This window comes from Rutidosis leptorrhynchoides, chromosome 5 (genome assembly GCF_046630445.1).
Source record: "Rutidosis leptorrhynchoides isolate AG116_Rl617_1_P2 chromosome 5, CSIRO_AGI_Rlap_v1, whole genome shotgun sequence".
NCBI lineage: Eukaryota > Viridiplantae > Streptophyta > Magnoliopsida > Asterales > Asteraceae > Rutidosis > Rutidosis leptorrhynchoides.
The window spans coordinates 123,570,051-123,595,089 of record NC_092337.1 but is presented as its reverse complement, the minus strand read 5'-3'; the positions used below and the strand labels follow the sequence as shown (position 1 = coordinate 123,595,089).

The following is a 25,039-nucleotide window of genomic DNA, read 5'->3' as shown; positions in this document are numbered from 1 at the left end:
TTTTAATAGGATCTGCACACTATTTAAAATCCGAGAAGTGGAAGATGAACAAATATATCTCATGTTATTTCCCTGGACTTTAAAGGGAGAAGCCAAAGATTGGTTGGAATCGTTACCTGAAGGGGCGATTGATACCTAGGACGTTTTAGTTGAAAATTTTCTTAGACAATTCTTTCCGGCATCTAAAGCCGTAAGACTTCAAGCAGAAATTGTTACGTTCACACAGAAGCCAAATGAAACTCTATATGAGGCGTGGACAAGATTTGGAAAATTATTAAGAGGATGTCCGCAACATGGTTTAGACACCTGTCAAATAGTACAAATATTCTACCAAGGATGCGACATCACTACAAGGAAAGACATCGATATAGCAGCTGGTGGTTCTATTATGAAGAAAACCGAAACTGATGCTTACAAAATTATTGATAACACTGCTTCCCACTCACATGAGTGGCACCAAGAAAAAGATATCGTTAGATCATCTAAAGCAGCTAGAGCCGATTCTAGCCATGACTTAGATTCCATTTCAGCAAAGATAGATGCTGTCGAGAGACGAATGGAAAAGATGACTAAAGATATACACTCAATACGAATTAGTTGTGAGCAGTGTGGAGGACCACATTTGACAAAAGATTGTCTCAGTATTGAACTAACAATGGAACAAAGAGAGAATGTTTCATATCTAAACCAAAGGCCTGGAAATAATTATCAGAATAATTATCAACCGCCAAGACCGATTTACAATCAAAATCAGAATTATAACCGAAATATTCCATACAACAACCAACAAGGTCCTAGCAATCAACAAGTATCTAATAATACTTACAACCAGCAAAGACCTAATTTTCAAAACAAACCACCACAAACCGATGATAAAAAGCCGAATTTAGAAGATATGATGACAAAGCTAGTTGAAACTCAAACACAGTTTTTCACATCCCAGAAACAAACTAATGAACAAAATGCTCAAGCATTTAGAAATCAACAAGCTTCTATTCAAAACTTGGAACAAGAAGTAAGTAACCTAGCAAGGTTAATAGGTGAAAGAAAACCGGGAAGTTTACCTAGTGATACAAATGCAAACCCCCGGAATAAAATAGCTAAAGCCATTACCACAAGAAGTGGTACAACACTTAAACCACCTGAAATACCTGTAATTTCTGATGAAGCTATTCCTACTCCACAAGAACCACAATCTGAACAAGATAAGGAAAAAGAACCGGTAGTTGAAAAGGTTAATGAAGATAACACAGTTAAGGCTAAACCTTATGTTAAACCATACCAACCACCACTTCCTTACCCGAGTAAAATGAAAAAAGAAAGACTTGAAGCCGAGTAATCCAAATTCTTGGATATGTTTAAACAGATAAATGTAAATCTTCCTTTCATTGATGTGATTTCAGGAATGCCTAGATATGCTAAATTCTTGAAAGATCTAATCACAAATAGAAAGAAAATGGAAGAACTCTCGGCCGTTACTATGAATGCTAATTGTTCAGCAGTGTTGTTGAATAAGATACCAGAAAAATTATCTGATCCAGGAAGTTTCACAATTCCATGTTTTCTGGGTAGTCTTAGTTCAATAGAAGCATTGGCAGACTTAGGTGCTAGTATAAATTTAATGCCGTATTCACTATACGCTAAACTAGACCTTGGAGAATTGAAACCAACAAGAATAAGCATACAACTAGCCGATAGATCAATAAAATATCCTAGAGGGATAATGGAGAACATGCTAGTTAAAGTTGGTACTTTAGTATTTCCAGTAGATTTTGTTGTTCTGGACATGGAAGAAGATTCTCAAGTTCCTCTCATATTAGAAAGACCATTCTTAAACACGGCTAAAGCAATGATAGACGTGTTTGGTAAGAAACTGACCCTAAGTATAGAGGATGAGAGTGTTACCTTTTCAGTTGATAGAGCAATGCAACAACCGCAATTTGCAGATGATACATGTTATTATATTCAAACTATAGATTCACATGCAGAATTGTTAGAAGAATTTCCAGAATTACAAGGAACAGGAGAATGTTCTTTAGGAGAAGGAACTGAACCAATTGATGAAGCTAAAATGTTAGCTACACTAATAGCTAATGGATATGAACCAACAACAGAAGAAATTCAAATGCTAAAAGAAGAAGACAGATATCAATATAAATCATCGATAGAAGAACCTCCGACACTAGAGTTAAAGCCACTTCCAAACCATTTGAAATACGCTTATTTACATGGTGAATCTGAATTACCTGTAATAATATCGTCTTCTCTTACTGAAAATGAGAAATCACAACTTATTTCTGTGTTGAAAGCTCATAAACCAGCTATTGCATGAAAGATTCATGATATAAAAGGAATAAGTCCTTCGTATTGCACACATAAAATCCTTATGGAAGAAGGTCATAAAACGTATGTGCAACGCCAACGAAGACTAAATCCTAATATGCAAGATGTAGTTAAAAAAGAAATTATTAAACTGCTAGACGCAGGTTTAATTTATCCAATTTCTGATAGTCCATGGGTAAGTCCAGTTCAATGCGTGCCTAAGAAGGGTGGCATGACTGTCATTACAAATGAGAAAAATGAGCTTATTCCTACTAGGACTGTAACAGGATGGCGTGTATGTATTGATTATAGAAAATTAAATGACGCCACCAGAAAAGATCACTTCCCCTTACCTTTTATTGATCAAATGTTGGAAAGATTAGCCGGAAACAGTTACTATTGTTTTCTTGATGGTTTTTTCAAATATTTTCAAATTCCAATAGCACCCGAAGACCAAGAGAAAACCACATTCACATGCCCTTATGGTACTTTTGCTTACAAACGCATGCCATTTGGACTTTGCAACGCCCCTGCAACCTTTCAAAGGTGCATGATGGCGATTTTTCACGACATGATAGAAGAATGCATGGAAGTTTTCATGGATGACTTTTCAGTCTTCGGTGATACATTTGAAACATGTCTAGCTAATCTGGAACGAATGCTTATTAGATGCGAACAATCAAATCTAGTACTTAATTGGGAGAAATGCCATTTCATGGTTAAAGAAGGCATCGTTCTTGGTCATAAAATTTCAAAAGAAGGAATTGAAGTGGATAGAGCTAAAGTAGATGTAATTGCTAAACTTCCACATCCCACCAATGTTAGAGGAGTTAGGAGTTTTCTAGGGCATGCCGGTTTTTACCGACGTTTCATAAAAGATTTTTCTAAAATTGCCACTCCTATGAATAAACTCCTAGAAAAGGATGCTCCATTCATCTTTTCAGATGAATGCATCAAATCTTTTAATATTCTTAAAGAGAAACTCACTAATGCACCGATCATGATAACACCAAATTGGAATCTACCATTTGAACTAATGTGCGATGCAAGTGATTTTGCAATGGGAGCCGTTTTAGGACAAAGGATTGAAAAACGATTTCAACCTATATATTATGCTAGTAAGACTTTACAAGGAGCACAAACAAATTACACAACTAATGAAAAAGAACTCCTTGCTATTGTCTTTGCTTTTGACAAATTTCGTTCATATCTCGTTCTAGCAAAAACGGTGGTCTATACCGACCATTCTGCTCTTAGATACCTATTTTCGAAACAAGATGCCAAACCAAGACTAATCCGTTGGATCTTACTCTTACAAGAGTTCGATATTGAAATCCGAGATAAAAGAGGAGCAAAAAATCTCGCCGCTGATCATCTTTCTCGTCTTGAAAATCCCGAATTAGAAGTTCTAAATGAATCGGCCATACAAGACAACTTTCCTGATGAATATCTATTGAAGATAGATTATAATGAAATTTCATGGTTTGCAGACTATGCAAACTATTTAGTATGTGGATTCCTTGAAAAAGGATTATCGTACCAAAAACGAAAGAAATTTTTCAGTGATATAAAACACTATTTCTGGGAAGATCCACATTTGTTTAAAAGTTGTCCCGATGGAATAATACGCCGTTGTGTATTCGGAGATGAAGTTAGTAAAATTTTAAACCATTGTCACACAGGACCAACAGGAGGGCATTATGGGCCTCAACTAACAGCAAGAAAAATTTATGATGTTGGATTCTATTGGCCTACAATTTACAAAGACGCACACCTTCTTTGCAAATCCTGTGATGCATGTCAAAGGGCCGGAAAAATAAGTCAACGTGATGAAATGCCACAAAATGTCATTCAAGTATGTGAAGTATTTGACATTTGGGGTATTGACTTTATGGGTCCATTTCCAAAATCTCATAATAATCTCTATATTCTAGTAGCCATTGATTATGTATCTAAATGGGCGGAAGCACAACCTCTCCCAACTAACGATGTGCGAGTTGTAGTCAATTTTTTAAAACGTCTTTTTGCAAGGTTTGGAACACCGAAAGCTTTAATAAGTGATCGGGGAACTCATTTTTGTAATAATCAACTTGAGAAAGTTCTCAAAAGATATGGAGTAACTCATAAAATCTCCACCGCATATCATCCACAAACAAGTGGACAAGTTAAAAATACCAACCGAGCTTTAAAACGTATTCTAGAGAAAACCGTAGGATCAAATCCGAAGGAATGGTCCATTAAATTGGAGGATGCACTCTGGGCTTTTAGAACAGCCTACAAAACTCCAATTGGAACCACACCTTTTAGACTCGTTTATGGAAAAGCATGTCATCTTCCAGTAGAAATTGAACACAAAGCATTTTGGGCTTTGAAGACATGTAATCTTGATTTACATGAAGTTGGACGTCTACGGTTAAGTCAACTAAACGAATTAGAAGAATTAAGACATGAAGCATACGAAAATTCATTAATCTATAAAGAAAGAATGAAGAAATGGCATGATAAAAGAATCAGAAGTTTAAAAGAATTTAAAGAAGGAGACAGAGTTCTTCTTTTCAATTCACGATTCAAGCTATTTCCTGGAAAATTGAAATCAAGATGGTCTGGACCATTCATAGTCAAAAGAGTTTTCCCATACGGAACGATAGAATTAATAAATTCAAATGGAATTGAATTTAAAGTTAATGGTCACAGAGTTAAACATTACATAGATAGTCCAATGGAAGTTGACAATGAAGTTAATCACAATTTATATACCACAGCTAACTAAGTGTGGGGAGAATCAAGTCTTTTAAAGGATAATATGTATTTCTGTTAGAGTTAGATTTTCTGTTTTCGTGTAGTTCTCGAAAATGGAACCTGAATGGTCTTTCCCTAGCAGACCCTAAAGAACTAGTCTTCTCCCCCCATTCTGAATTTTTATTTTTTTAGGTTTTTACGAAATGAAGACTTCCTGTGAACTAAACCATGGTCTAATGCTACACGCTTTGATCACTAAACGTAATAATGACACACTTCCGAGTGAAATAGTATCAGTAATCAGAGAAAGATTGGACAGAGTAAGAAAAGAATCCAGATGCGAAGATAATAAGTTACAATTTGGTAAAGGAAAATCAAAATCCGCAGCGAAAAGAAGAGCACGACACTTAGAAAGATGTCACAAATGTGGAAAATGGTCACATGGAGGTAAATGTTCAAATAATCAAACCTATTCAAACACCGAATTTTTTACTTTATGCAGAGACGGACCGTTCATATGTTTAGAAGAAAAAACACTGAATGCTCGAGGTTACGCCTATGTAGCTATGGAAAACCAATTAAACCGACTATCTTATGAGTGGGATAGATCGTATCACTAAGAATACTATCTCACAGGTAAGTCTGTACAGTTTTTATTTTTTTATTTTTATTTTTAATCTTTTGATAATAAACGCTAATTTGTTCGCTATAAAGTATTAAATTGGTATTGAATAAAATTAGGTTTGGCGACCGAAATTATTGATATCATTCAAAAATTTATTACATCACTGCGAAATTTAACGTTTATTCTTAAGATATAAATATCTTTAATCAATCAACCCAAAATATTTCAAAAATACGTCATGAGTTAAATTAGATCATGGAACCGAAATTACTTTACCGAAAAGAGGGGTGCATATTTTTGATAATATTTGATTGATTAAAGTGGGATAAAAGCCAAAAAGATTTTTAATTTTATTTTTACCATGTTTTTAAAATTAACATATAAATCTTAAATTAATATTGTGAACTTTGTAAGATCAATATATTTAAGTTTGTCAATATTTGAAAAATTTTAATATTTTTAATATAAGTTTGTATGTATAACAACAAAATTAAATATAAGTTTGGTGTGAATTTATAATATGAATTTTTAAATTAAGTTTGGTGTGAATTTTTAATTTTTAAAAATATGAATTTTTAATTTTATGCATTTTAAATTTAAGTGGTGTGAATTTAAAAACAAAAATTTACTTTATTTCGCTAAGTTAAAAATATGATTTGTAAAATTCGTCGTAAGTTGAACACTAGGTCTTTGAACCGAAATTGCTTTACCCGAGGGAGGGACGAGAACTTTTATTATCATTATTTTTAATCTTATTGAATTAAAGTATGCCAAAAACATTAAAAAACCCAAAAATCTTAGCTTTTAAAACAATCGCTACAAAAAGACAAATTTTAAAATTTTGTCGAAGGACGGACTAGGACATCGATCCGAAACGAGCTCGTCCTAAAACAAAGGAAAACAAAATTTTAAATTTATTTTATATTTGTTTTATAAGTTAAGGCTTATAAAAAAAAAAAAAAAAAAAAAAAACCAAACACCGCGACTCGCGGTATTTGAAAGGGCCAAATGCCGCGACTCGCGGAGGACCGAAAATACAGAAAAAAAATAAAAGGCCGAACAGATCAGTTGCACCCACACCACACCCCATTTTACTGCAAAAATACACCCGAAAATACCGAAAAACACACACCAAATTCGCAATTTTTGACCATTTTTCATCAAATCTTTTACTAAAATCATGTTGAGAAGGATGCTATCAAGGAATTACTCAAGGAAAACGACTGAAAGGGGTGAATCTTCATCCCAAACTCGCAATGCTCCTGCTGAGAATGCGGAACAACAGGAGGTTGATAACTACTACAAACAAGATATACCTCATCTAGTTATGACATTTTCTGATATGCACTTGGAAGATTTGCACCCGAACTTGAGATTTGACAGACTTTGGATAGATTATCCAAAATACCAAAGGGGCTTGCATACTCTTCATTCTAAAGTTGTTGAAGTACCTAGGGTAATAGAATGGGGACTATTAGAAGCTGTAGAATTGGCCGGGCCAATTAGAGAATTACTTACACAGAGGTATGGTAATTCTACTTTTAACGATTGGGTACGATTATTCAGCATGCGTAGACCTGTATATAAAGTATGGTGTGAAGAATTATTATGTAGTATAGAAATAAATGATCGGGTAGCTAGTTTAACTGATCGATCTTTTATTAGATTTTTGTTAGGAGATTCGATGCGCCACATGTCTTTACTAGACATGGCTCAGGCCTTACGTATATATACGCCTGAGGAGTTAGCATCTGCCGATTGTAGAGGGTTGATATTAAATGGTAGAAAGATTGATGAAAATTTTGATACGCATGGTGTATGGAGTCAAATGACTAGCCATCACCGATTTAAAGGGGGAAATTACTCTTATTTGGATATAGATAGAGCAGAGTTAAGAGTAATTCATAGGTTTTTAGCTAATTCGATTACACAAAGAGGTAAGAATAAGGAAAAGGTAAATGAACAGGATTTGTTTTACCATATGTGTATTCGAGACCCACAAAGCGCTGTAAGTATACCGTATTGTGTGGGTTATTATTTATCAGCTATGGTTAGGGGGATGAGACCTCACAGTATAATAGGAGGTGGTATATTTATTACACTAATTGCTGAGTATCTCAATGTGGATATAAGTCGAGGGGAATTATTAGTCGAAGAACCAGAACCCCGCGATACAATAGGTTTAAATATATACCATGGTGCGAAGGTTTTGAAGAGGCGAAATAACGCCGCTGTACAATACCATGGTAGACATCCACAGGTTGAGAGAAACCAACAGCCAGGTAATGTGGGAGGGGGAAATGAAATGACAGAAATGCAAAGGTTTATAGCTTCACAAGAGTATGAAAATGCTAGACATCGAGCATTTGAAGATTGGCAAGTTCATCAAAACCAAATCATAGCTCATTGCCAACATGTAGGTAGAAACTATATTCCTACTCCATCGCCCGTATTTCCTCCCTGGTCTATAGAGATCCAACCACCGTATCCTACGTATAACCCAGCCGAAGCATTTTATAACACATATGGTTATGCATGGAACCCCTACTGGTATCAGTATCATCCCTAGAGTACTTAGTTTTATTTATTTTATAATTTGTAATGTTGATACATTTAATACTTATGTTGGAATTGTATTAGTTTTTATAATTTACTAATTTTTATTTTTAGATTTTAATAGTGTTTGAATGTGGGGTAATATACCAAACTTCAAAAATATGTATATATGTTTGCAGTTTATCTTATGTACACAACAGGGTAAAACAACGCATTTTCAAAGACTGGCATTAAGTTCAGCAAAAGCAACTAATTTTGACGACAAGATGCAAAATAAATGCGACATAACAACAAGACGGAATGAACAAATGATATGCACCATTTATCATTCAGCAAACAAACACAAATATGTTTGGAAACTTTGGTAAAATTTAATCATTTCTACGCTAATCACCCTCAATAATTTAAATTGTTACTGATTTCTTGCAAATGAGGGCATTGCAAGATCTTAAGTGTGGGAAGGGGTTAAATTCTTTCGGAATTTTAAAATTTTTACTTTATACACTTGGTTACCATTAAAAATACTAGTAAAGCAGTAGTTGTATTAGAATTTAGTGCTCTCTGATAATAAAGAACAGCCCTAGTCTTATATACTGACTACCCAATTCTAGTAAAAATTTTCAAAATTTTCAAATAAATGAATTTAAAATCATGTTTATACATATTTATGAACGATAAAACTAGGTGTTAACACCGAAATTATTGTTACCTTGGAAAGGACATAAATTGAGAAATAAACCAAAATGTTAGAATTCATTTAAGAATGGAATAGAGGAGAACAAAAAGGAAAATAAAAGCCAAGTGTGGAAAATTCACCAAGTTATCTTAAACATATGTCACATATTTTTGTACAAATAATTGAAAATACTTTTGTTTTGGACGATAATTAACTGTTTTACCCGATTTACTGTAAGAAAGATGGATCTATACGATGAATCAATTCCATCATTAAAAGAAAGTAAAGTCTTCCGAAAAAGAAACGCGCTTCTTGATTTAGGTCATGAAGTTGTCGTCCAGACCAGCTGTAGGTTGACGAAAAACCTAGAAAAGTCATCACTAAAATCAGCAGGAAATCCACGGACCTCAGCATAAAACAGGGTCGTCAAGTGGTCAGACTTATTCTAACCATGAAAGGATCTGTCTTGTAAAATGGGGAGGACGCCGTGCAAATTAGCTTGATAAGACTAATGAATCAGATCCCCAGAAAGGATAATCTCCTTAAAGATTAAAAAAATCAGCTTTTAAGACTGATATTACTCAATCCTTGAGATTGACCTTAAAGATTGAGAATTACAAACTCATGGAATTCAATGATATCAAAACTCGAGCTTGAACGAGAAAATATTTTGATCAAAATTACAAACCGATTTGTTTTCTGAAAACCTATTTTCAATGCGTTCATTACCATTGAACGTAAAATCCTAGGAATTCACCTGAAATTCATTAGGTCACCTGAACTAAATCGGGTGTCAACCGTAAGAACGGTGGTTGCATAGCATGGTCAAAGACAGGACCTTGTGCCAGACCGAAAAATTATAAGGGTGAGCTTTACTATTGCTCCTACCAAGGATAGTAATTGCGTCCGACACGTTATGAACCATAATTAAAAGCATGTCAGGGGACATTGCCTAAACAGTTGCTTGTTCAACGCTTTCCTTTACAACCGGACGGTAGTTTACCAAAAGGTAATATTCGGAGCAAGTATACTGGACGTGTTGCGTTCCTAATACAAGGTTAGCAAGTGGGTGACACAAAACCGCAAGTTTTGAGCTAAAATTTTCAAATATGAAACCCACCAAACCCACAAAAATAATTTGCAAATACCGGTGAAGGGTTATTCCGGAAAACTTATCTAGGGTAAAAGCTAGATTTAATTTTCAAAAGATCAAATGTTTTCATAAAGATCCAATTTCCTTAATGGATCTAAATTTTTATAGTCATGTGGGATTGTAAACCATATCGTTACTACCATTGTTTATACCGCCGTATAGAAATCACTGATGTACAAAGTGTGAAGAATAAAGAAGTGATTCTAGTATTTCAAGACTATATTGCTTGAGGACAAGCAACGCTCAAGTGTGGGAATATTTGATAATGCTAAAAACGAACATATATTTCATAGCATTATTCCTCAAGAAAGACAAGCTTTTAGTTGCAATTGTTCTATTTACAAGTAATATTCGTTTAAATAATAAAAGGTGAAAACAAAAGACAGATTCGACGAATTGAAGACGCAAACGACCAAAAAGCTCAAAAGTACATAATACAATCAAAGTGGTTCCAATTATTGATAAGAAACGTCTCGAAATTACAAGAGTACAAGATTCAAATCGCAAAGTACAAGATATTAAATTGTACGCAAGGACGTTCGAAAATCCAGAACCGGGACCAGAGTCAACTCTCAACGCTCGACGCAACGGACTAAAAATTACAAGTTAACCATGTATATAAATATAATATAATATATAATTAATTCTTAAAATTAATATATATATTATAATATATTTATAATTCGTCGGCAAACAAAGAGCCAAAGCTGGGTGAGCTGTAATTTCAAACTCATCGACTTGCGGAGTTTGAAGAAGAAAAATGTCGCGAGTCGCGGAGTTCCCCTGGACTCAATTCCCTATAAAAGCCAACGCAGTTCGACGCGTTTTAATATCATAAATCAATCTCTCTCTATATATGTATACGTAATATTTATATTTATATTTTATATTTTAATTTTAATTTTAATTTTAATTTCTAATAATAAGGGTATGTTAGCGAATGTTGTAAGGGTGTAAGTCGAAAATCTGTCCGTATAACGCTACGCTATTTTTAATCATTGTAAGTTATGTTCAACCTTTTTACATTAATGTCTCGTAGCTAAGTTATTATTATGCTTATTTAAAACGAAGTAATCATGATGTCGGGCTAATTACTAAAATTGGGTAATTGGGCTTTGTACCATAATTGGGGTTTGGACAAAAGAACGACACTTGTGGAAATTAGACTATGGGCTATTAATGGGCTTTATATTTGTTTAACTAAATGATAGTTTGTTAATCTTAATATAAAGATTTACAATTGGACGTCCCTATAAATAACCATATACACTCAATCGGACACGATGGGCGGGATATTTATATGTACGAATAATCGTTCATTTAACCGAACACGGGAATGGATTAATAGCCACTAGAATTATTAAAACAGGGGTGAAATTATGTACAAGGACACTTGGCATAATTGTTAACAAAGTATTAAAATCTTGGGTTACACGCAGTCGATAACCTGGTGTAATTATTAAACAAAGTATTAAAATCTTGTTACAGTTTAAGTTCCCAATTAGTTGGAATATTTAACTTCGGGTATAAGGATAATTTGACGAGAACACTCGCACTTTATATTTATGACTGATGGACTGTTATGGACAAAAACCAGACGGACATATTAAATAATCCAGGACAAAGGACAATTAACCCATGGGCATAAAACTAAAATCAACACGTCAAACATCATGATTACGGAAGTTTAAATAAGCATAATTCTTTTATTTCATATTTAATTTCCTTTATTTTATATTTAATTGCACTTCTAATTATCGCACTTTTATTTATTGTTATTGTATTTAATTGCACTTTTAATTATCGTACTTTTTAATTATCGCAAGTTTATTTTATCGCACTTTTATTTATCACAATTTCATTATCGTTATTTACTTTACATTAAGTCTTGTATTTATTTTTAATTTTGGTTTCAACTGCGACTAAAGTTTTAAAATCGACAAACCGGTCATTAAACGGTAAAAAACCCCCTTTATAATAATAATATTACTTATATATATATTTGTATTTTTATAAATTTAAACTAATATAGCGTTAAGCTTTGTTTAAAGATTTTTCCTGTGGAACGAACCGGACTTACTAAAAACTACACTACTGTACGATTAGGTACACTGCCTATAAGTGTTGTAGCAAGGTTTAAGTATATCCATTCTATAAATAAATAAATATCTTGTGTAAAATTGTATCGTATTTAATAGTATTTCCTTGTAAAATTTAATAGTATTTTATACCCCTTAGCTTTAACTATCAACGAGCGTAATTTTGTCTTTCAAATAACATAAATGAAGTGGGTAAGCACATAGATTCGTATAGTCGCAACTGTCGAGAGTTGCATATGTCCCACATATTATAGAATATATACTCATATAGATAGACACCATTTGTGAGATAGTCTAGCTAGATTACGGTTATCAATCTTTGCCACAATTAAAAAAAGGTCAAGACATAAATACGTGTCACATATTTTTTTTTTTTTTGAAAAGCAAAATTTTATTCACAAGCAAAGTCTCAAGAGTTACAATGGAGTGTGCCAACCACAATGTATTAAAAGGCTACACTATTCGCAAACTCAAATATTTACAAAAGATGCTAAGGTAGCATCAATAACACATTTTAAATAAGAAACCTAGATGGATTATGAAACCAACTATGCCAATCAATTTTTTTCTCTTTTGATCGTTTCGCAATCCACTCAAAAGCTTTGATTTGAATTTCACTAAGAGCATTTGGAATACTCCAACCTTTATTGTTGAAAACCACATTGTTGCGATTTTTCCAAATAAGGTAACAAGTAATCCAAACCACCGCTTGCCATATCATTTTACCCGAAGCCGATCCTTGTTGCATCGCATCGTTTGAAAGTAGTTCTTCAACATTTTGAGTTAAATTACTACTTAAACCCCACCAAGAAAAAACTTTTGACCACACCTCTTCCGCTTTTCTACATTTAAGTAGCGAGTGACCAACCGACTCGATATCGTCATCACAAATTGGACAACGAACCGAGTTAAGGTCAATCCCCCACTTGTCTAACTCGATTCGGACCGGTAAACGTTGTTTCCTAGCTCGCCATATGAAAATCTCAACTTTCTTTGGAACCAACTTATTCTTTAATGTCTTCAACGCGTTTGATCCCGCGCAAATTATTTTCTCATCAATCATCTTAGTAAGATTGGAGGTAGTAAAAGTTTTATTTCTTCCACTACCCCATTCCCAATAATCTTTCTGTGAAGGGTTCATTGCAACCGAACGTAACAGTGAGTTAAGGTTCGAAAGCTCGCCCTCTGATATATCGAATGGATCTCGCGACCATGAGAAATTTGTGGAAGTCGCACCATTAGTCCACGTCAGTCGATCCCGAACAGTAGCGCACAAGTTTGTCTCCAATCTAGCAAGTCGTTTGAACCTATCTTTGAGTGTTGTATCGCCAATCCACATGTCGTTCCAAAAGGAAATCGTTGAACCATCCCCAATAACCCGAGTAAACGAGTTCTTGAAGGACACGCCCAAAGATTCGATATGATTACCTGTTGCAATGATATTCGACCACACAGTTTTGAATGAAGAAAATGCATTATCACAATCGACATTTAGGCCCCCGGAGGCACCATAAATGCTCGATATGACCCTAACCCATAAGGAGTCGGTCTCGGTTTTAAACCTCCACCACCACTTACCGATTAGGGCCAAATTTTTATTTTTAAGTGAACCCAAATTTAGACCTCCCAACCCAAAATCCCGAGTGACATCTTCCCATTTTACCCATGAAATAAAAGAGTTTTTTCCCGAACCCCCCCTAAAAGAGGAACGTCTTACACTCTCAAGTTTATTGATCACACATTGCGGGGCACGAAAAAGCGAGAAGAAGTACAACGGTAAACTATTCAACACCGATTTCACAAGGGTCAAGCGCCCACCATAAGACATCGAACGTGCTTTCCATTCCGATAAACGCTTTTCAAATTTATTAATTACCGGGGACCAACATTCTTTACGCTTCATATTTCCACCAACCGGTATGCCAAGGTAAGTAAATGGAAACATACCCGAATTACAATGAAACCTCGTAGCTATTTCATCAATAACGGACTTTTCTACTCCAATGCCATAAAGAGTACTTTTTTGATAATTAATTTTGAGCCCCGAGGTGAGTTCAAAGCACTTCAAAATCATCAAAAGATTGCGAAAGTTTTGTTCACTCCAATCACAGAAAAAAATTGTATCATCCGCATATTGTAGGTGAGAGATAAGAATATCGTTACTTTAACACCATCAAAAAGACTATTTTGGACCTCCATTTTCGTCAAAACATTTAGGCCTTCCGCCGCAAGAATAAAAAGGAAAGGAGATAGTGGATCTCCTTGTCTTACTCCTCGTTCCAATTTAAATTCGGAAGTGGGGGATCCGTTTACGAGTACCGAGACCGAAGATGTCTTTAAACATGAAAGTATCCACCCAATCCATTTGTTCCCGAACCCCATAATGTTCATGATCTCTTTTAAGGAATCCCAATTTAAACAATCGAAAGCTTTCTCAAAATCAACCTTGAAAATAAGACTTTCCTTACGATTATTTTTTAGATAGGAAACGGTCTCATTAGCAATTAACGCACCATCCATGATATTTCTACCTTTGATAAACGCACTTTGTTCATAGCTCACAAGATTTGGAATAACTTTTTTTTAAACGATTAGAAAGCAATTTTGCGACAATCTTATAAAAGCACCCAATGAGGCTAATGGGGCGATATTCATTTAGACTAATCGGATCACTTTTTTTAGGAACAAGTGTGATAAATGACGCATTGTACCCATTCGAAAACTCACCTGTATTCCAAAACTCCTTCACCGCCGCAACTAAATCATCTTTTATTATACTCCAGAATTTTTTGAAAAATCCAAAATTAAAACCATCCGGCCCGGGAGCCTTGGTGCTCCCGCAATCTCTAATCGCCAACCAAATTTCATCTTTTGTGAATTCTAGTTCCAGTTCGGTTGCTTTATGGTCGCTGATACATTTAAAAGTCGGATTAGAATTGGAGGAATATTGACCTGGACTGATTTCGCGTGTCATGTTAATATCACCAGAAGATTGGGCAGGCCCACTGTCATCATTTGTGGCCGAAACATTACATGGCCCATGGGCAGGCCCAGAGGAAGGCCCATCAAGCAAATACGCCAAAGACGGCCTGTTGACAATTTTATTTTTAAACACATCCTGGAAGTACTCTTTGATAAATGCTTTAACGACACCCGGATCCTCACACCAATCCCCGTTAATGCACAACCCCCGAATATTACACTTATTGTACTTTCTTCGGATTGACGAATGAAAATACCTTGTGTTTTCATCACCTTCCAATATCCATTTGACACGAGCCTTTTGTTTCATCATATTGGATTTCGCTTTCTCTTTGTCTAGCCATTGTTTTCTTGTTTCTAACCATCGTTGTCTTTGAGTGTCACTTAGGTTACCTTGTTCGGCTAGTACCTCCCATTTATTGACTTCTAACTCAAGATCCTTGATTTCTTTGTCAATATTACCAAACTCACTTTTGCTCCACAGTCTTAAGTCCATTTTGGTGTTTTTTAATTTATCCCTAAAAATGCAATCCTTTTTCAACCCGTGAACCCGTTTACCTCACGCATCCATAATAACCTTGTCAACACCCTCTTTATTCCACCATTCATCAAAGACCTTAAACGGCTTGGGACCAAAATCCATAATTTTATCTCTAAGAACAAGAGGACAATGATCCGACCTTTTCCTATCTAGAGCCACCACCGAGAGATCCTCCCACAAATTCATAAAGTCCTCATTAATTAAAAACCTATCAAGTTTACTAAACTTCACACCATTATCACAAATACGCGTAAATCTTTTACCGTTCAAGGGCACCTCAACAAGCGAGTTCCTATTGATGAAATCATTAAAGATACGAGCACGAGAATGATTGAAGATACTATTTAAACGATCCGAGCTAAATCGAACCTCATTAAAATCACCGCATATCACACAAGGCAAGTCGTTACCACTAAGAAGGTTATCTAATGAAGCCCAAAGTTCTTTTTTATCCCTATCATTATGTGGCCCGTAAACATTAACGATCATAGACCCATTACCCGACCCAACCCAAGTCCCACTAATAGCCATAAAAAACGAATTCCCAACCGCATTGTTGACCTTAAATCTCGAGCTATCCCAAATAATAAGCATACCCCCCGAATTACCCACCGATTCCTTTTGAACAAAACCAAACGCATCACTGCCCCACAAACTTTGCACCCATCTATCTTCAACAATATTGCATTTAGTCTCTTGAAAAACCGCAATATCAGGCCTATCATTACAACACAGATTTTTGACCCACCCAAATTTTCCATCCACCCCAAAACCCCTAACATTTAAAGAGAGAATCTTCATTGGAAAAAAATTACAAACAAAAGAAACGGGGAAAGCTTACTGAGAATTAGGGTGGGCACTTGGCCACCGTAATCCAATTTTCTCCCCAAACTCCTTAACTTCCACATTGTTGATTGAGAAGCTAGCGCTAGTGTTTTGAGAAGTGGAAGCAGACTTCGAATTTTTAATATGATGTCTATCGGCCTTCTGACGAGGTGGCCCACAATTTTTACACTTTTTAGTCCCATCTCCAACAGCAGAGCATCTGCCCCTAGCCATATTCCTTAACTTCATAATTCTTGAAGAAGCCTTCCAATTACCAATAACTTTCTAGTAGCATTCTTTGCAAAAGGAGACTTCAGAATTGTTACTGGTATTTGCAATCGGAGATGAATTACATTTTTCACAGCTTAGAACAACATATTGTTTTGACCCGGAAGAGTGAAATCTGCTAAATGGACACGTGTTGGTCCCATCTTCACAATCTCTACCCTTATTACGGTCCACTTTCTTTTTCTCTTTTTTGGCTCCTGGATCGTACCTGCTTCTGGACCAGCCCATACCTATCTTTTGCTTTGACCCAACGCTATGGTGGACATCATCCGAGTTACCCATGTTCGGCCCAATTGGGTCATGGCCCAACTCTAAGTTAACTTCAGGCCCATCGTTCACTTTATTATCATCCACCGATACATTAATTGGAATATCAATATTTTCCCCAACAGTTTTACACGCCGAGTAGGACCCCTCTTTCCTGTGCCAACATTCTTGGAATTTGACAATTCATTATCATCATCTTTAGTATCTGCCACAAACTCCTCGTTTGACTCAAAAAGGTTTTTAATCCCCATGCAACCCAACTCCTAACGCAAGGTTTAAAAAACGATTGTCTTTGTGGAAGTCTAGTTTGTAATCGACTAGGGGATGGTTAACGCTCGTTAAATTAGTTATAGAAAGTTTGGGCATTTATATCTTTCTCTTTTTAAATGTCCAGAATCCATATTAAATGAGCTTGAGCGTATTCGAGCGTCGTTCTTTGGGGTAGCAATGGAGAAAATAGAAAGATGTAATGGGTAAATTGGGATCAAGTTCTAGCTTCTTTCGACAAAGACGGATTGGGGGTTGGTCTACGGGCGTTTAATCATACATTATTGGTTAAATGGATATGGAGGTTTTTAAACGATTAAGATGCTAAGTGGGTTGGAGTGATAAAGGCAATTCATGGAAAGTCGGTTGGTGTAGAGTTTGATAATATTAATCGATCACGTAGGATAGGGGTCTTGGAACTACATAGTATCCTTATTAATTTCTTTAGGATATTAGTGTTGGATTTTTACCCTCGGATGTGTTAAAACATAAGGTGGGAAATGACCGGTTGATTTATTTTTTTGAAGGATAATTGGCTCGGTGATGGGTGTCTAAGTATCAAATACAATCGATTGTTTCATAATGATGTAAATGAAGATTGTTTGTTGGCGGATTGGATTATAAATAGGTATTGGTTTTGGAAATGGTAACGACCAATTGAATCTTCAAGAAACGAATCGTGGCTGCTACATTTACTAGAAAACATTGATTTCGTGGTTACTGCGAACACATTTGATGCCTATTTATATGGTGTATCTCCGGTTGATGAGCATTTCATGGTTAATGGTTGATGTGCAAAAGTATGTGTGAAGTGCTTAGTTTTATTCTCAACTTTTAAATATATATTATCTAATTTACTTTTCACTTTTAACACACAAACGAGCAACAAAACTCGGTCAAGGTAGTATAGCAATTAGTAAGTTAGATATTCCCATGAGATCACCCGTAGTGGATGTTGTTCTTATTTCAATTATTATTTTAAATGTTTATTATTCCTATATACTAATAATCGTCCAAGTTTTGGTCATTTTAAACTTTTCAAACGCCAACTAACAAATCACTTACAAAACAGCTCCCTAAACTATGGTCCACTCTATAATTTCTTTAGGGGTATAACACGTAAAATTATTATTTTATTAAAAAATTTTAACCAAACTCCACTCAAATTTTTAACAGGTCGTATCTTACCGCTCGCCGCGAGTTAAATTTTTTCGACACCACCGTTCAGCTCAAAATAAATTTGCAAACACAACACAACTAATTATACGCGAAACAGACGTTTTTAAAAAAACGCTAAACATTTCGGGCTATTTTTCATACATATATAGACGTATGATAAACAACCCAAACTAACTACATCATATCAATGGTTTCATCCCCCTTTTTTACTCGGTTTTCCTAACGTTAAAAAACGCACATGCCATTAGATACATTAGGTACTAGCCACGTGCATCCAAACACACCCGCATCAATGCGTTTTAAATTCTGTAAATATATAACGCTACGTTAAATATGAATATGCAATCCAAAAGATCCCGCCTCATCGCGCGGGTCTACTTCACTAGTTTATTATTATTTTAAGTTGTCTTTGTTTTAGATTTAATAAGTGTGTCTCAAGAGAGAGAGAATATGAATTGATTTGAACTAAAATTGATTGAAAGAAATTAAATAAGAAATAAAGGCAAGTAAAAATAAGTGGTTACCAGGACTTGATAAATTATGAGAGAATTATTATTGAATAGTTTCATTACTCATATTAATAAATAGCAAAACAATAATCATAGACCAATTGTCTTCCCTAAAAGATTAAGCTAGTTATTACATAAAGTTCACAAAGCATGATTTAAAGCATATAATAACTAAGTGGGTGTTCAAAGTCAATATCCAAACTTACAGTATTCATATAATCACATGATAAATGTATTCTTAATCCTGTGGTGTGGACTAAGGCAACATTCAACAAGACTGACAAATAGATAAGCCGATAAACCTAATCAAATCAATTCAAGTTACTAGCTGAAATTCAATCTTTGACTAAGCTTTTATGTAATTGACGATCGAATTCACATAAGCAAGGGTGAAACAACCCAACCCGTATTCAACCCGAATAAATTTTTTTTTTTAAATTTAAACCAATAACACGCCACATCAATTGGTCATAAGACGTCAACCATTTCATACAAGCGTTTAAACGTTTTACATGTTTAAAGTTACATCATGGGCGCGAAGGCCCTTAATCAAAAGTAATGCAAGTTCGACCCATTAAACGATAGTTTTAAACCAACAACACCCGAGCATGGTTTTGGGCTAAACTACCCAAAACGCTAGGTCGACTTCCAAAAGCTTCATCAAGCAACCAATATGGGAATATCTAATTCCCGGCAACCCCTTTTCCCTTCTCCATACTTGTACCTAAAAATGTAAACAACGAGAGGGGTAAGCAAATCTTAGTGAGTGCAATAATTATACATACACATATATAACCCATCTATTTGCAATCACACCCACTAAATACCTCATACAAACTTATAACTCAAATAGCATGTCATCATATTCATAATGCTAACAATTTGTACAATGTCACAAAACCGCATTAGCATATACTCAACACAATATATATAATATGCTAACCAATCAACAACAACAACACAATATGGTTAACCATAACACCATGGTGTCACCGGCTCGTGGTTCACACCATACGTAATGCTATGGCGCTACCGGCTCCTTGGTTTACACCACTACGCATTTGAGTCATACTCCTTTATAGTGCTACCAGCTCATGGTTTACACTTTGGCGCTACCGGCTCGTGGTTCACGCCTCCTTTATAGTGCTACCGGCTCGTGGTTCACACTTTAGTGTTACCGGCTCGTGGTTCACACTTTGATGCTACCGGCACGTGGTTCACATCATGACACTCGTCACATACATGTTATGGTACTACCGGCTCATTGGTTCATACCATAACCTTCACAAATAAATACGCCATATACATATACGTATAATTATTCCACTCACCTTATCGACTAGACGATGAATTAACAACTCTGCAAGCTTCAACGCAAAGTACCTAATACATTAGGTACACAATCAACATTCAAGATAGTTGAACTAGACATCAACACTTAACTCTCATGCATTTAATGACTTGCTTGCATTAAATGACCCATTTATCCAAAACCGCCCATTTATGGTCAAGAACATCCTAAATCACTAAAAGCTAGTGATTAAGGTCTAACGACACCAACTAACACAAACTTGTGGCATTTCATATCCATCTTGCCCAACTAGATCAACAATTACCCAATTGACCCATTTTATCATCAAAACTCATAATTTGGTCAACTTGAACCCATTAACAAAACTTTCACTAACACATAAATGTATTAGTGATCAAACAACACAATTACACTTTAAATCACCAAATTACAAGACCAAACCCTAGATTACCACACCTTAGGGTTTTCTTACATCATCTTAACCCAAATTCGCCCATTTAACCCCCAAGTGGGTCTTACAAGTCTTAAATAACAAAACCCTAGCCATAAATCAACTTAAACTCAAAACACGGAGTTAAGACTTACCAACACTATCACAACGTAGCTAGAGACGTAGGGAACAACTTTAAAACTTGGATTCGGGTGAGATTTGGACTTCGTCTTCCCCAAAGTGAGCTCTCTCACTCTAAAACCTTATCTCTCTCTCTCTCTCTCTATAATTTAAGTGTGTAGGTGAAATAGTGATAAATGAGTTAAGGATAAGCTTTGGATAAGTTTTTATGGTCTCAAACCGTCCAAAAGTGAAAAGACTCAAATACCCCTCATTAAAACTCAAAATATCAAGAAAATCACCAAAAACCTGTCCCCAGCCGCAAAATGCGCCTGGTGGCCGTAATTTACGCCCAGGCCACAAAAACGGCCACCCAAAGGCGCCCATTTGGGTCCTGAATGGATTTTTGACCCCCAGCCAGCCGCAAATTGCGCCTGGCACATTTTTTCCCGGTTTTTGAACTTGATTTGGTCATAAACTCCGTATTTGATGAATCAAATATCGTTGGAAACGTCATAAGGTGTACTTTATAATGGTAAAGTTCTAAATCACTAAATCAAAATTTATTTGAGGTCAAAAGATACGTTTTCATACCATGTAACTTAAATGACTTTCAAGTTTTAACGTTTACAAACCCAACTTCGAATCTAGGAACTTAAACACCACCACAAGCAAAATATTACAGAAAAACGGGGTGTTACAACTCTCCCCCACTTGAATCGGATCGCGTCCCCGCGATCCACGTCGCATGACAAGCCGGAAGATACACCAACACGAACTCTTCGGGTTCCCATGTAAACTCCGACCCTTTTCTATGTCGCCATTACACCTTGTAAGTTCTCACCTCTTTGTTACACAACAACTTGACCTTCTCATCGAGAATGGCTATCGGTTCTTCAACATATTCTAGTTTGTTATTTAGCGCAATCTCATCTAACGGCACCCAAGTCGAGTCATCCGCAAGACACTTACGGAGATGGGAAACATGAAATGTGTTACGGATTCTCGCAAGTTCTTCGGGTAACTCTAGTCTATAAGCAACCTCGCCAACACGAGCCAAAACTTTGAAAGGACCAATAAACCGAGGAGCTAACTTTCCTCGCTTTCGAAAACGAATAACACCCTTCCACGGCGAAACCTTAAGCATCACCATGTCACCTTCTTGGAACTCAATCGGTCGCCTTCGTTTATCGGCATAAGATTTTTGTCTATCTTACGCCGCCTTAAGTTGAGCACGAATCATCTCAATCTTACTATTCGTCTCTAAAACCAAATCGGTGCTCCCGATTTCTCTTTGTCCCACTTCACCCCAACATATAGAAGTTCGACACCTACGCCCATAAAGCATCTCATACGGTGGCATTCCAATACTAGCATGGTAGCTATTGTTGTACGAGAATTCCACCAAAGGTAAGTGCTCATCCCAACTACCACTGAAATCAATAACACACGCTCATAACATATCCTCTAATGTTTGATTCGTACGTTCGGTTTGACCATCCGTTTGAGGATGATACGCCGTGTTCATTTTCTATTAAGTACCCATATCCTCATGAAACTTATTCCAAAACCGAGACGTGAAACGAGTATCTCGATTCGAAATAATAGATATAGGAACCCCATGCCTCGATATCACCTCATTGATAAACAACCTTGACAAAGTCTCCGACGATATCGTTTCTTGAATGGGAAGAAACAGTGCACTTTTCGTCAACCGATCAACTATCACCCAAATCGTATCAAATTGGGTTCTTGCCGTCTTTAGTAACTTTGTAATGAAATCCATGGTAATGTGCTCCCATTTCCATTTCGGAATTTCTAACGGTTGTAACATACCATACGGCTTTTGGTGTTCGGCCTTAACTTGCAAACACGTGACGCATTGTTCAACATACTTTACAACATCACGCTTCATGTCGTGCCACCAATATTCTTTCTTCAAATCAAGATACATCTTCGTCGCACCCGGATGAATAGAATACTTTGACTTATGTGCTTCATCAAGTAGCACTTGTCGATAATCTCCCATTCTAGGTACCCACACTCTTCCTTGAAAGGACAACAAACCATGCGAGCCTAAGGTAATAGACTCCGTTTGCCCCATGATTCGTTCTTCATGCTTGTTGTTAATAAAAGCTTTAATTTGAATCACACCAAGCTTTACAAGAAAATCGTTAGTAATAATCATGCGTAACGATCCTACTCGTATCGCCGTATGTTGACTCTTTCGACTTAATGCATCCGCGACCACATTCGCCTTACCCGGATGATAAAGTATTTCACAATCGTAATCCTTTACCACATCCATCCACCTATGTTGACGATAATTCAAATCTCGTTGGTTAAAGAGATGTTTCAAACTCTTATGATCCGAATAAATTGTACAGTTGACACCATTCAAGTAGTGGCGCCAAATTTTCAACGCATGAACCACCGCCGCCAATTCAAGATCATGAGTCGGGTATCTCTTTTCGTGCTCCTTTAATTGTTGAGAGGCATAAGCGATGACTTTACCTCTTTGGATTAGAACACACCCGATTCCATTTAATGAGGCATCACAATAAACCATCATATCTTCTACACCTTCCAGTAACACCAAAACCGGAGCTTAACACAACTTCTCTTTCAATAATTGGAAAATAATTTCTTGCTCGTTTTCCCAATTAAATCTCGTGTTCTTCCTTGTCAACTTTGTTAACGGAGAGGCGATCTTAGAAAAGTCTTGGATAAACCGACGATAATAACCGGCCAATCCGAGAAAACTTCGGATTTCTGTAGGTAGTCGGTTGTTGCCAACTCTTCACCTTCTCTATTTTCCTTGGATCTACTTGAATACCTTCTTTATTCACAATATGCCCAAGGAATTGCACTTCCCTTAGCCAAAATTCGCACTTGGAGAGGCTAGCATACAATTTCTCCTTCCGAAATGTCTTCAACACATCGCGCAAATGGCGTTCATGTTCTTTCATACTCTTCGAATAGACAAGTATGTCGTAAATGAACACAATTACTGACTTGTCCAACATAGGTTGGCACACTCAGTTCGTAAGATCAATGAATGCCGTCAGTGAATTCGTAAGTCCAAAAGGCATAACTACAAACTCAAAATGCCCGTAACGAGTTCGAAAAGCCGTTTTTTCAATATCTTACTCACGGACCCGCATTTGACCGTAAGTCAATCTTATAAAAATACGTCGCGCCTTGGAGTTGGTCAAACAAATCGTCAATCTGAGGCAATGGATAACGATTCTTGATCGTCACTTTATTTAACTCCCAATAATCGATGCACATCCGCATACTACCATCTTTCTTCTTAACGAATAAAAATAGCGCCCCATGGCGAAGCACTCGGTCGGATAAAACCCTTCTCAAGTAACTCTTGGGTTTGATTCAACAACTCTTGCATTTCCGTTGGTGCTAAACGATAAGGAGTCTTAGCAATGGGAGTAGCCCCCAGAACCAACTCAATGCGAAATTCAACTTGTCTTTCCGCCGGAACACCCGGTAATTCACACGGAAAAATGTCTTCGAATTCATTAACCACCGGAATTTCACGAATGTATGGTGGCTCTTCACGAGTATCAACTACATGAGCAAGAAAAGTCATGCCACCACTACTAAGAAAACGACGTGCCCGTACATAAGTGCATAATGGCACAAGTCTTCTTCGTTTCTCGCCATGAATGATTAGTTCTCCCCCACTTGGGGTCTTCATACGAATAGACTTTTCATGGCATGCAATATCGGCTCTATAACAATCGAGCCAATCCATACCCACAACAATATCAAACTCACCCAAAGTCATCGGAATGAGATCAATTTTAAACGTTTCGACACCAAATATAACATTACAGTCTTTACAAACATCAACCCCTAGCACCGTCTTACCATCCACTATTTCGACTTTCTACCGAATGACTTAACTTAGCTAGCGGTTTATTAAGTTTAGGCACAAATCTCGGAGACACAAACGACAAATTAGCACCACTATCAAAAAGTATCCTCGCCGGATTAGAGTTAACCATGAAAGTACCTGAGACAACTTCATTGGATTGTTTGGCTTCATCGTTAGTCATCAAATAGTTGCGACCCCTAACCGTGCCCGCCGTGTGACGACCCGGAAATTTCCGACCAAATTTAAACTTAATC

The 25,039-nt window shown here is 36.3% G+C and overlaps 1 protein-coding gene across 1 annotated transcript; it reads right to left on the bottom strand.

Moving 5' to 3' along the window:
• Positions 1–15,711: 15,711 nt before the first annotated feature.
• LOC139848992 (uncharacterized) lies at positions 15,712–16,752 on the bottom strand. Its single transcript, XM_071838671.1, has 2 exons — positions 16,535–16,752; positions 15,712–16,468 (listed from the first exon to the last, which is right to left on the bottom strand). Exons 1-2 carry the CDS (start codon positions 16,750–16,752, stop codon positions 15,712–15,714), a joined length of 975 nt encoding a protein of 324 aa, XP_071694772.1.
• Between the last annotated feature and the right edge of the window lie 8,287 nt (positions 16,753–25,039).